This window comes from Scleropages formosus, chromosome 22 (genome assembly GCF_900964775.1).
Source record: "Scleropages formosus chromosome 22, fSclFor1.1, whole genome shotgun sequence".
Lineage (NCBI taxonomy): Eukaryota > Metazoa > Chordata > Actinopteri > Osteoglossiformes > Osteoglossidae > Scleropages > Scleropages formosus.
Window position 1 is genome coordinate 16269907 of NC_041827.1, and position 11926 is coordinate 16281832.

General features: G+C 44.5%; 2 protein-coding genes across 2 annotated transcripts; both read right to left on the reverse strand.

The window, feature by feature from the left end:
• Positions 1–1150: 1150 nt before the first annotated feature.
• On the reverse strand, positions 1151–2110 carry LOC114909311 (odorant receptor 131-2-like). Its single transcript, XM_029247612.1, has one exon. It carries the CDS (start codon positions 2090–2092, stop codon positions 1169–1171), a length of 924 nt encoding a protein of 307 aa, XP_029103445.1. The 5' UTR covers positions 2093–2110; the 3' UTR covers positions 1151–1168.
• Positions 2111–10728: 8618 nt separating this feature from the next.
• LOC114909350 (odorant receptor 131-2-like) lies at positions 10729–11680 on the reverse strand. Its single transcript, XM_029247920.1, has 2 exons — positions 11516–11680; positions 10729–11390 (listed from the first exon to the last, which is right to left on the reverse strand). Exons 1-2 carry the CDS (start codon positions 11568–11570, stop codon positions 10747–10749), a joined length of 699 nt encoding a protein of 232 aa, XP_029103753.1. The 5' UTR covers positions 11571–11680; the 3' UTR covers positions 10729–10746.
• Positions 11681–11926: the final 246 nt, after the last annotated feature.

Genomic DNA, 11926 nt, shown 5'->3' on the forward strand with positions numbered 1-11926 from the left:
CAGATTTGTGGTTCATGTTTCACGTTTGAGAGAACACACTGTGTGTCTCTGTGTCCTGTCTCTGTTTCACCTTTACTCTGTACTTTGCAGTTTGCACTGTGCACTTTCCGAATACACTCTGCACGTAGGGTCGTTATACTTTACTCATGTCTGGATGCAACAGAAACAAAGAGGGCGATGATATCAGCAGGACAAAAGTTTGGTATATAAAATATCTGCAACAATTTACTGACTTTTTTGACATACATATTTATTTAGCTTTACTTTTCCCAGTGCTTCTTGTCACCTCATTTAGAGTGGACTGAACACAGCGTACACTTTAGCTGACAAGTAATTGTGTTGTGAGATGTATCCTTAAAATAAATGGTTACCCTCAAAGGTCTTGCTCAGAGTAATTTGTTTTTATGCAGATTTCAATTATTTGTGTATGCAACATTGAATAATGTGAGGTTTTTATCCTGAATACTTTAGGAGGGTACTAGATTTCAGAAACAAGGTCCAATCTATTCTTCACAGAGGACTGTCTCTGCTACCATCAGTAAAAACTTCTCTGAGCTCTAGGCTTATATGGTAATCTGATAGCACCTTTCATCTCTGAATTCACACACACACTGTCTGAACCGCTTGTCCCATTCAGTGTCGCGAGGAGCCGGAACCTAACCTGGCAACACAGGGCGTAAGGCTGAAGGGGGAGGGGACACACCCAGGACGGGACACCAGTCCGTCGCAAGGCACCCCAAGCGGGACTCGAACCCCAGACCCACCGGAGAGCAGGACCCGGTCCAACCCACTGCACCACCGCACCCGGCCTACTCTGAATTTACGGTCACTGGAAATTTCTGTGATCAATACATAATAGCATATGCATAGTGAAATTAATGCAGGAATGACCAAATGATTTCTGTTTTATTATAACTTCTTTTGGGGGTGCGGTGGCGCAGTGGGTTGGACCACAATCCTGCTCTCCGGTGGGTCTGGGGTTCGAGTCCCGCTTGGGGTGCCTTGCGACGGACTGGCGTCCCGTCCTGGGTGTGTCCTCTCCCCCTCCGGCCTTACGCCCTGTGTTACCGGGTAGGCTCCGGTTCCCCCGTGACCCCGTATGGGATGAGCGGTTCTGAAAATGTGTGTGTGTGTATAACTTCTTTTTTATTTTTGTTACTTTAGTTTTTCAGTTTACTGATCTGACTTTTCCACTACACACTGAAAAGTACTTTTTAAAATATGAGACAAATTTTTGGTCTCTAATCCCATATATAAATGGAGTTAAAAATCGTGGTAAGATATTTGTTATGAAATAATTTGAAAACAATATTTTACCTCTATCATTGGGGAAGAGTGGGAGAAGAATTAATTCCAACAAAGGACTAATATAAGACATCATACAGAACAGTAACTGTACACCATGCAGTATAATGGTGTTCTGAGCCTTTTTAGCAGAAACTGGATCAGTGGTAGCAGTTTTAGCAGCGAAAAAAACTCTGAAATAGGTGTAGATCAGTGTAATCCACACAAAAGACAGGAAAAGTACGTTTACTGCAACAGCTTTTTCTAAATGATAGGATGTATTGTATATAGACAAAGTATAACACAACATCCTGGAGGTGAAAATAGTTAGTGGTCGAGTCAGGAACACAATGACAATATCAGCCAGACCTGGGGTAAATGTCACAGTCCAGATAAGAATAATGAGCATGTAGGTCCTTCTCACGGTGCAGATCTGTGAGTGACGCAGGGGCTTACAGATAGCGATGTAGCGATCAACTGCCATTCCAGCCAGACTCAAGGGTGTGTTCTTATGGGTCATAGATCCCACAAGTAGTAGAACACAGCAGGTTGACACATTTATCAATGGCATGGTATAGATTACAACATTTAAAGTAACTGTTATGCAAAGCATAATCATGTCATTGATCACCAGGTGAATATACAGTATGTACCTTGATTCCATGTAAAAAACTGGACTCCTGGAGAAGATAAACACAAAACTTCCATTAATATAATTGATTATGATGCCAAAGAATACAACAATGAAGTTTTTCATGAAAGCATCTTTAGAATCTACAGTCCTGGATAGATCCTCAGTGGAGTTCATTATCACCAGTCTTTGCAATGTTTCCTGCAATGATAACGAAGTAAAATATTTCAGTGTGATCAAATGTAATACATTTCAATGTAAAAACTAGCCAGTATAACATTTTTCTTCAGTTTTGTTCACTATTTAATTATTGGTTTATTAATTTAATTTATTTTTTTTTAACAGGAAAAAAATTACTTAGTGTCCAATATTTTATTTTCAAATTAAATGTTATAGCTAAGATATTACAGAAACAACTTACTTGAGATGGGTTTCAACAGTCATCTGCTGGAGACATAGAGTTGCTGCTTTATATAGACAAATCATATTAGTGTGAATGTTTGCGCATGCGTGTATATGAGGTAATACAAGAGGGAAAACTAAGATTGGCAGAGAGTGAAATTTGCTGGAATAAGATTAATGATCTTTGAAACAAATGGACACGTAATCTCAAGATACTCAAATGTTTTCTCACTGTTAGATTGTTTTTATTTACAAAACCCACACTACATTTAAATGAAATAAACCTCTGTTTTGATATTATAAACTGCATTTATTATGGGGGTAAAATCTGTGAAAAGCAATACAAACCAGAGAAACATGAGATTTGATATATTTAATAAATATGCTCCTCTACTTAAGATGGTTTGACTGCGTAAATTGGCACAGCAACACTACCCAACAGGCATTCTCCCCCTTATCCATCCCTTTCAGCCCCCACTTACATCTTTCTCACAATTCCCACTATTTACAAGTAACATCTGTTCCCACTCAAACAATGTTCCTCAGCAACTCCCACATCCAGGGATGGGAGTTCTGTTGTGCAGTCCTGAATAAGCAATATGGAGTTTATTGTGTACATGTGCAGTTTTTGTGCCTGCTGAATATTTGTCAGGATGAGGCAAAACATTTCTAATTAAAATTACCATATAATAATAATAATAATACCTGTGTGAATGGGCATGATTTGGGGACAAAGCGAAGGGTCGGTCGAGCGGCAATCGGCGTTGGAACGAGGATCCGTGGACGTGGTTGGGAAACAAAGCGAGGGGTCGAAAACCGGAGGACGTGAACTGTGAACTAGAGATGCCTTACCGAGACATCACGAGGAAGGACTGTTGTCCCTGATGAGATTGCACAAAGGTATGGGTGCTGAGGAGGGTCTTTTAAAGGGTGAGCAGTTAGTGAGGAACTGGAGTCAGGTGCTGTCAATTGGGTTGTGGACGTGAACGTGACACCAAGTACTGGCAGATATGGCAGGATTTTGTACCAATTGTACAGGAGAATGATAAGGACAAAGTACAGCAGAAAGAAAGAGTACAATTTATATGAAAGTCAAAACAAAAAGTGTAAACGTTTTAATTGTTCTTAAAGACCTAAGGATGCAAAATGCAAAATTGCGAGTAATAAAAACCCATCATAAAGCATCTCCAACTATAAAAACTCAGTCTCCACCCCTGAAGGATGTTAAAAAATTCTGCAGAACATTAAAAGCCCCATCCAGATTATTGATACAAATTTGTACAATTACTCCAGTATCCTGTTCTTAAAATAAAACAAACAAACAATTGGTATATTTTGAATATCTAAAAATGCAAACTAAGAACCAAACTCTTTTTGATTAATGTAATTTCGCAGAGGTATTGCTGTAAAATGTGACCAGCGCACAAAAAAAAAAAAACTCACAGAATATTTCCAAAATTGTTGGGGCAGATATATGTCACGCGGAACACAGGGAGCCGGGACGGCTGAACCCAAGTGCAGTGTTGTTCGTCTGAAGTTGAGGGAAGAGGCAAGTTCTCAAAACCAGGGAGCTAGTGCAGAGTCAGGTGTTGTCGCTTGTGTTGTGGGCGTGGATGTGACAGTACCCCCCTCCCCACGAGTGGCTCCAGCTGCCCTGTGGCGCCTGGAAGGAGGGCAATCCTGAGGACAAGGCGCCGGTTTATCAGGATGTGCTTGATGGAAGTCAGCGATGAGCGATGGGTCCAGGATGTCGCAGGCTGGCACCCAGCTACGTTCTTCTGGGCCATACCCCTCCCAGTCCACCAGATAGTACAGCTCTCCACGCCTGCGTTGGGAAACAAGGAGGGCGCGAACGGTGTAGGTGTCCTCCTCTTCCACGTCGGGTGAGGGAGGAGTGGGTTCACCTTGGGTGGCCTGGAGAATGGAAGTACTGTAGGGCTTGAGAAGAGAAACATGAAACGGTTGATGCGCAAGTGTGGGGGTAACTGTAACCAGTACGTGACTGGGGTGATTTTCTTCAGGATTTTATAGGTACCAATGAACCGGGGGCTGAGCTTCTTAGAGGGCAATTGAAGGCGGATGTCCCTCGTGGATAACCATACCCGTTGCCCCGGCTGGAAGGATAAGGTGCGGCGGTGTCGGTCCGCCTGTTCTCTATACCGGCGGACGCTTTCTTGGAGGTGGTCTTTTACCGCCCGCCAGGCAGCCTCTCTTTGCAGGTACCAGGAATCCACGGCCAGAACTTCTGAGGATGCAGGTTGCTACGGGACCAATGAAGACTGATAATCAAGGACGCACTGGAAAGGTGACAGGCCTGTAGAGGAGAGAGACAGGGAGTTATGGGCATATTCAGCCCATGGCAGGAAACGCGACCACTGGTCTTGTTCCTTCCCACAGTAGCTCCTCAGAAACCGGCCAAGGTTCTGGTTCAACCGCTCCACTTGTCCGTTGGCTTGTGGATGGTACCTGGACGTGAGGCTTACGGACATTCCGAGTTTCCACCAGAATGCCTTCCAGACCCTGGACACGAACTGAGGGCCCCGGTCGGAGACGATATCCTCGGGTAACCCGAAGAGCCGAAAGACATTCTGAAAAAGAAGCTCAGCCACGGTCATGGCAGTGGGAAGTCGGGGCAAAGGAAGCAGATGACATGACTTGAAGAATCGGTCCAGGATGACAAGGATTACTGTGTTACCATCTGAGGGTGGCAGGTCCGTGACAAAGTCCATCGCTACATGAGGCCAGGGCCTGGCTGGGACCGGAAGGGGCTCCAACACTCCTGCCGGTTTCTGATTCGGAGTCCTAGACTGGGCACATACCTCACAGGCCTCCACGAATTCTTGTACATCTTCCCGTAGACAGGCCACCAATACGTCTTCTCAAGGAGGGCCCCAGTCCGTCGAGCCCCCGGGTGACCTGCGGCTGGAGTGTCATGAGCCCAGTGGAGTATCTGGGAACGCATCCTGGGATGAACATACTCTTTGCCTTCGGGGGTGTCGGCTGGGTTGGGTTCCTCCTGTTGGGCCTGGTGGAGATCCTGTGTGAATTGCCAATGAACGGGAGCCACGAAGCAGGTGCTGGGCAGGATGGGTTCTGGCGAGTCAGGAGTCGGATCCTTGTCATAGAGATGAGACAAGGTGTCCGCTATGGTGTTCTTGGACCCTGGGCGGTAGGAGACAGTAACCCGGAACCTAGTAAAGAAGAGAGCCCACCGGGCTTGACGAGGGTTAAGCCTACGGGCAGCCTTAAGGTACTCCAGATTCCTATGGTCTGTGATGACCAAGAACGGATGAGTAGCCCCCTCCAACCAGTGTCTCCACTCTTCTAATGCCAGTTTAATGGCCAACAGTTCCCTGTTATCAATGTCATAATTTTGTTCTGCTAGTGACAATTTACGGGAAAAGTAAGCACATGGGAAGAGCTTGGCCAGGGTTCCCTGCCTCTGGGAAAGCACTGCCCCAACCCCCACGGTTGAGGCGTTTACCTCCACAACAAATGGCAGCGTTGGGTCTGGATGTTTCAGTATCGGGGCGGTGGTAAACCGGTGCTTAAGGTCTTGGAAGGCCATGCTGGCCTCTTTGGACCAGGAGAGATGGGACTGTTTGCCCTTGAGTAATGCGGTGAGAGGTGCCGCAACACTGCTAAACCCACGAATGAACCGCCGGTAAAAGTTAGCAAACCCCATGAACCGCTGAAGAGCCTTTACCATGGTTGGCTGGGGCCAATCCAGCACTGCCTGGACCTTATTTGGGTCCATCTCTACCCTGTGAGGGCCAAGAACGAACCCTAGGAAAGAAACCCGCTCTTGGTGAAACAGACACTTCTCGCCTTTAACAAAGAGACCATTATCTAGGAGACGTCTGAGGACCTGTCTTACATAGTCGATGTGTCCGGCCATTGATGGCGAGAACACCAGGATATCATCTAGATACACAAGGACACACTGATTAACTAAATCACCTAAGACATGATTGACATAGGCTTGAAACACCGAGGGGGCATTGGCGAGTCCAAAGGGCATGACTAGGTACTCATAGTGATCCAGTGTGGTACTAAACGCAGTCTTCCACTCATCCCCCTCTCATATCCGGATGAGGTTATACGCACTTCGTAGATCTAACTTGGTAAAAACTCGTGCGCCACGTACCTGTTCGAGCGCGGCAGTGATCAGAGGCAGGGGATGCGGATACTTGACGGTGATGTCATTGAGACCGCGATAATCTATGCAAGGGTGAAGACCGCCATCTTTTTTTCCTACAAAGAAAAACCCAGCGGAGGCAGGAGAAGTGGATGGCCTGATAATACCCGAGTCTAGAGCCTCGGTTATATACGTCTCCATGGCCTTCTGCTCGGGTAAGGACAGTGGATAGACCTGACCCCTGGGAGGAGTCGTCCCGGGCAGAAGGTCGATGGCACAGTCCCATGGACGGTGTGGAGGCAGGGTGGATGCCCAAGCCTTGCTAAATACCTCAGCGAAGTCAGCATAAGGCTCTGGTACCGTCAGAGGCCGTGAAGAGTCAGGGCTCTCGATAGACGTAGCTCGGCAAGGTGTCATAAGACAAGAGGAAGAGCACTGCTTTCCCCACGATACCAGTTCCCCGGAACTCCAGGAAAACACCGGGTTGTGCTTGGACAGCCAGGTGTAACCCAGAATCACCGGGATGTCAGGAGCCTGAATAATAAAAAAGGAGATGGTCTCCATATGACAGGCCCCTGCCTGGAGACCGATCTCCACCGTTTTGGTGTCTATTACCCCGGTCCCTAGTGGTTGACCATCTAGCGCTTTCACGCGTAACGTGATCTCGCAGCTCTGTGTGGGAAGGCCGTGGGCTTCTGCAAAAGCGGCGTCCATAAAACAGCCAGCCGATCCTGAGTCTACGAGTGCGTGCGTAACAATCCGACGCGACTCTCATGTTAGGACAATAGGGACTGTGAGTTGAGAGACTGATTGGAAAGGTCTACACACCTGGGGTTGTCTAGCTTGAGATCCCCTTGCAACAGACCGCTTCGGACAGGCGGCCCAGTAATGCCCAACTCCCCCACAGTAAAGGCAAAGGCCCTCTGGAAAGCGTCGCTGCCTTTCTACAGGAGTCAGATGTCCACTTACAACCCTTAAGGGTGCGGGGTTATCTCTGGTGATTGGTGGAAGCTGTGGTGTGTGCTCACGGGCCAGATGATCCAGGGCGATCGCCCGTTGTATGCAGCGATCCAGCTCCTGTTCATCGGAGTGGGAGGCGGCCGGGAATTTCACCGATGGAGCATGGCGACATCTGATGGCGATCTCTGGAACTGCAAGAAGGTTCGCGTCTTTTTGGGCTCAGGTCTTACTTCTGGCTTTAGGATGCGTACGAGTGTGTCCAACTCCTTTAGCAGGTGTTGCGCTGCTGCTGGGTTCATGTGTTTAAGGGCGGAATCTTCTGTCACGCGGAACACAGGGAGCCGGGACGGCTGAACCCAAGTGCAGCGTTGTTCATCTGAAATTGAGGGAAGAGGCAAGTTCTCAAAACCAGGGACAGGCAACGGGTCGGTCGATCGGCGAACAGGACAGGAACGAGGATCCATGGACGTGGTCGGAAAATGAAGCAGGGAGTCAAAAAACCAGAGAACATGAACAGAGAATACAGCAAGTGTGTGCGCAAAGTAACGCGAGGAAGGGTGGTTGTCCTAAACGAGATTCCGCAACGGTCTTTATAGGGTGAGCGATTACTCAGGAGCTAGTGCAGAGTCAGGTGTTGTCGCTTGTGTTGTGGGCGTGGACGTGACAACATACTGGAATTGCTTCTAATTTAAAAAAAAAAAAAAAGTTCAAATTTCAAATTCCATAAGCAATTATTTGCTTTTACGGCATTGTCCCATTACTTTATTTACATTTTTTTTTTGCATTTAAAATCGCAAAATCAAATTAACTTAAATGCAAATAAACTAGCAAAAACACAAATAGAATAGGAAACATGCGTTTATTGTTAATGGCAGTATTTCATTTGCTTATTTTTTTACCGTTAATTTTTTATGATGGGTTTTTTATTCAGATTTTTCATTTTCAACCTGAATACTTTGAGTTCTATTGTGGAAGAGTAAAAATAAATTAACAATATCAGTTTTTGAGGGGAAAAATCTAACTGCAGTCATGCGTCACTTAACGACGTTTCGCTTAACGACTGACTGCATATGCGATGGTGGTCCCATAAGATTATAATGGAGCTGAAAAATTCTTATCAGTTAGTGACATCGTAGCCATCATAACGTTGCAGTGCAACATGTAATGTGTTCGTGGTAGTGCTGCTGTAAACAAACTACTGCGTTGCCAATAATATAAAAGTATAGCATAGACAATTATATACAGTACATAATAGTTGATAATGATAATTAACACCTATGTTACTGGTTTATGTATTTACCATACTGTACCTTTTATTGTTATTTTATAGTGTACTCTTTCTACTAATAAAAAGGTTTATTGTAAAACAGTACGTTGTCACGCAGTGTGCAGGGATCAGGAAAGCAGATTCAAGTGCTGATGCTAACTCGCTTTCTTTGTATCACGCGGGGTTGCACCCAGAGAACAGAGCAGAACAATCGACCTCAGAAGAGATAGGTGAGGAGGATGTCTCTCGGTTGGAGGTTCTGCAGCCACGTGCGTTGAAGTGGATGCTTTCATACTGTGTCTACTGATGCCTCTGCCCATGAGGTCACACCCCTAAAAACTACAAAATCCAACAGTTTTTCAGGGATTACTAAATTTTGATGTTGTTCAGTTCAGTGCACAGCATTTAGTGATACATTTGGAAAGGGGATTGCATTAAACCATCTGCTTCATTTTAGTCAAAGTGGAAAATTTTGCTTTTTTACTCTTCTTTAAGAATGAGTGCATGTTTTATTTCTGAATTCAGAGCACACAAATAGAATGAGGGACCATTTTTTTAATATAGCTCAATATGTGATAAAAGAAGCAACTGTGGTCCTGGTTTCAGGCCCAGAAACAAGAGTACCACACATATTGCTGTGCTGCCTACTGTCACTTTGTAATTTTGTCTACGCAATAGCTTCAGGCCACTGTGCACTGAACACTTTCACTGATGACTCTGATGAAGATGACAGCAGCAGGATGAATTCAGAGAAATACAAACTCATTTATTTCCAAATTCTTCTTCCATAAGTGTTTATGTTCCAATCCCTAGTGCCTGTCAATTCCTGTCTTTTGTTCTCAGGTCCAGGTTCCAGTCCGGTATTTTGAAGCCCCTCCATATTCAAGTTCCACTCACAGATTTGTGGTTCATGTTTCACGTTTGAGAGAACACACTGTGTGTCTCTGTGTCCTGTCTCTGTTTCACCTTTACTCTGTACTTTGCAGTTTGCACTGTGCACTTTCCGAATACACTCTGCACGTAGGGTCGTTATACTTTACTCATGTCTGGATGCAACAGAAACAAAGAGGGCGATGATATCAGCAGGACAAAAGTTTGGTATATAAAATATCTGCAACAATTTACTGACTTTTTTGACATACATATTTATTTAGCTTTACTTTTCCCAGTGCTTCTTGTCACCTCATTCAGAGTGGACTGAACACAGCGTACACTTTAGCTGACAAGTAATTGTGTTGTGAGATGTATCCTTAAAATAAATGGTTACCCTCAAAGGTCTTGCTCAGAGTAATTTGTTTTTATGCAGATTTCAATTATTTGTGTATGCAACATTGAATAATGTGAGGTTTTTATCCTGAATACTTTAGGAGGGTACTAGATTTCAGAAACAAGGTCCAATCTATTCTTCACAGAGGACTGTCTCTGCTACCATCAGTAAAAACTTCTCTGAGCTCTAGGCTTATATGGTAATCTGATAGCACCTTTCATCTCTGAATTCACACACACAGTGTCTAAACCGCTTGTCCCATTCAGTGTCGCGAGGAGCCGGAACCTAACCTGGCAACACAGGGCGTAAGGCTGAAGGGGGAGGGGACACACCCAGGACGGGACACCAGTCCGTCGCAAGGCACCCCAAGCGGGACTCGAACCCCAGACCCACCGGAGAGCAGGACCCGGTCCAACCCACTGCACCACCGCACCCGGCCTACTCTGAATTTACGGTCACTGGAAATTTCTGTGATCAATACATAATAGCATATGCATAGTGAAATTAATGCAGGAATGACCAAATGATTTCTGTTTTATTATAACTTCTTTTGGGGGTGCGGTGGCGCAGTGGGTTGGACCACAATCCTGCTCTCCGGTGGGTCTGGGGTTCGAGTCCCGCTTGGGGTGCCTTGCGACGGACTGGCGTCCCGTCCTGGGTGTGTCCTCTCCCCCTCCGGCCTTACGCCCTGTGTTACCGGGTAGGCTCCGGTTCCCCCGTGACCCCGTATGGGATGAGCGGTTCTGAAAATGTGTGTGTGTGTATAACTTCTTTTTTATTTTTGTTACTTTAGTTTTTCAGTTTACTGATCTGACTTTTCCACTACACACTGAAAAGTACTTTTTAAAATATGAGACAAATTTTTGGTCTCTAATCCCATATATAAATGGAGTTAAAAATCGTGGTAAGATATTTGTTATGAAATAATTTGAAAACAATATTTTACCTCTATCATTGGGGAAGAGTGGGAGAAGAATTAATTCCAACAAAGGACTAATATAAGACATCATACAGAACAGTAACTGTACACCATGCAGTATAATGGTGTTCTGAGCCTTTTTAGCAGAAACTGGATCAGTGGTAGCAGTTTTAGCAGCGAAAAAAACTCTGAAATAGGTGTAGATCAGTGTAATCCACACAAAAGACAGGAGAAGTACATTTACTGCAACGGCTTTTTCTAAATGATAGGATGTATTGTATATAGCCAAAGGGTAACACAAAATCCTGGAGGTGAAAATAGTTAGTGGTCGAGTCAGGAACAAAATGACAATATCAGCCAGTTCAGGGATAAATGTCACAGTCCAGATAAGAATAATGAGCATGTAGGTCCTTCTCATGGTGCAGATCTGTGAGTGACGCAGGGGCTTGCAGATAGCGATGTAGCGTTCAACTGCCATCCCAGCCAGACTCAAGGGAGTGTTCTTATGGGTCATAGATCCCACTAGTAGTAGAACACAGCAGACTGACACATTTATCAATGGCATGGTATAGATTACAACATTTAAAGTAACTGTTATGCAAAGCATAATCATGTCATTGATTACCAGATGAATGTACAGTATGTACCTTGATTCCATGTAAAAAACTGGACTCCTGGAGAAGATGAACACAAAACTTCCATTAATGTAATTGATTATGATGCCAAAGGATACAACAATGAAGTTTTTCATGAAAGCATCTTTAGAATCTACAGTCCTGGATAGATCCTCAGTGGAGTTCATTATCACCAGGCTTTGCAATGTTTCCTGCAATGATAAAGAAGTAAAATATTTCAGTGTGATCAAATGTAATACATTTCAATGTAAAAACTAGCCAGTATAACATTTTTCTTCAGTTTTGTTCACTATTTAATTATTGGTTTATTAATTTAATTTATTTTTTTTTTAACAGGAAAAAAATTACTTAGTGTCCAATATTTTATTTTCAAATTAAATGTTATAGCTAAGATATTACAGAAGCAACTTACTTGAGATGGGT

Bases quoted from the DNA above. Each gene is read 5' to 3' on its own strand.
- LOC114909311 (XM_029247612.1), bottom strand. From the start codon at position 2,092: ATGAACTCCACTGAGGATCTATCCAGGACTGTAGATTCTAAAGATGCT.
- LOC114909350 (XM_029247920.1), bottom strand. From the start codon at position 11,570: ATGGAAGTTTTGTGTTCATCTTCTCCAGGAGTCCAGTTTTTTACATGG. The intron at 11,391-11,515 runs GTACATACTGTA...TTCTACTACTAG, and splicing joins GTTTTTTACATGGAATCAAG to TGGGATCTATGACCCATAAG.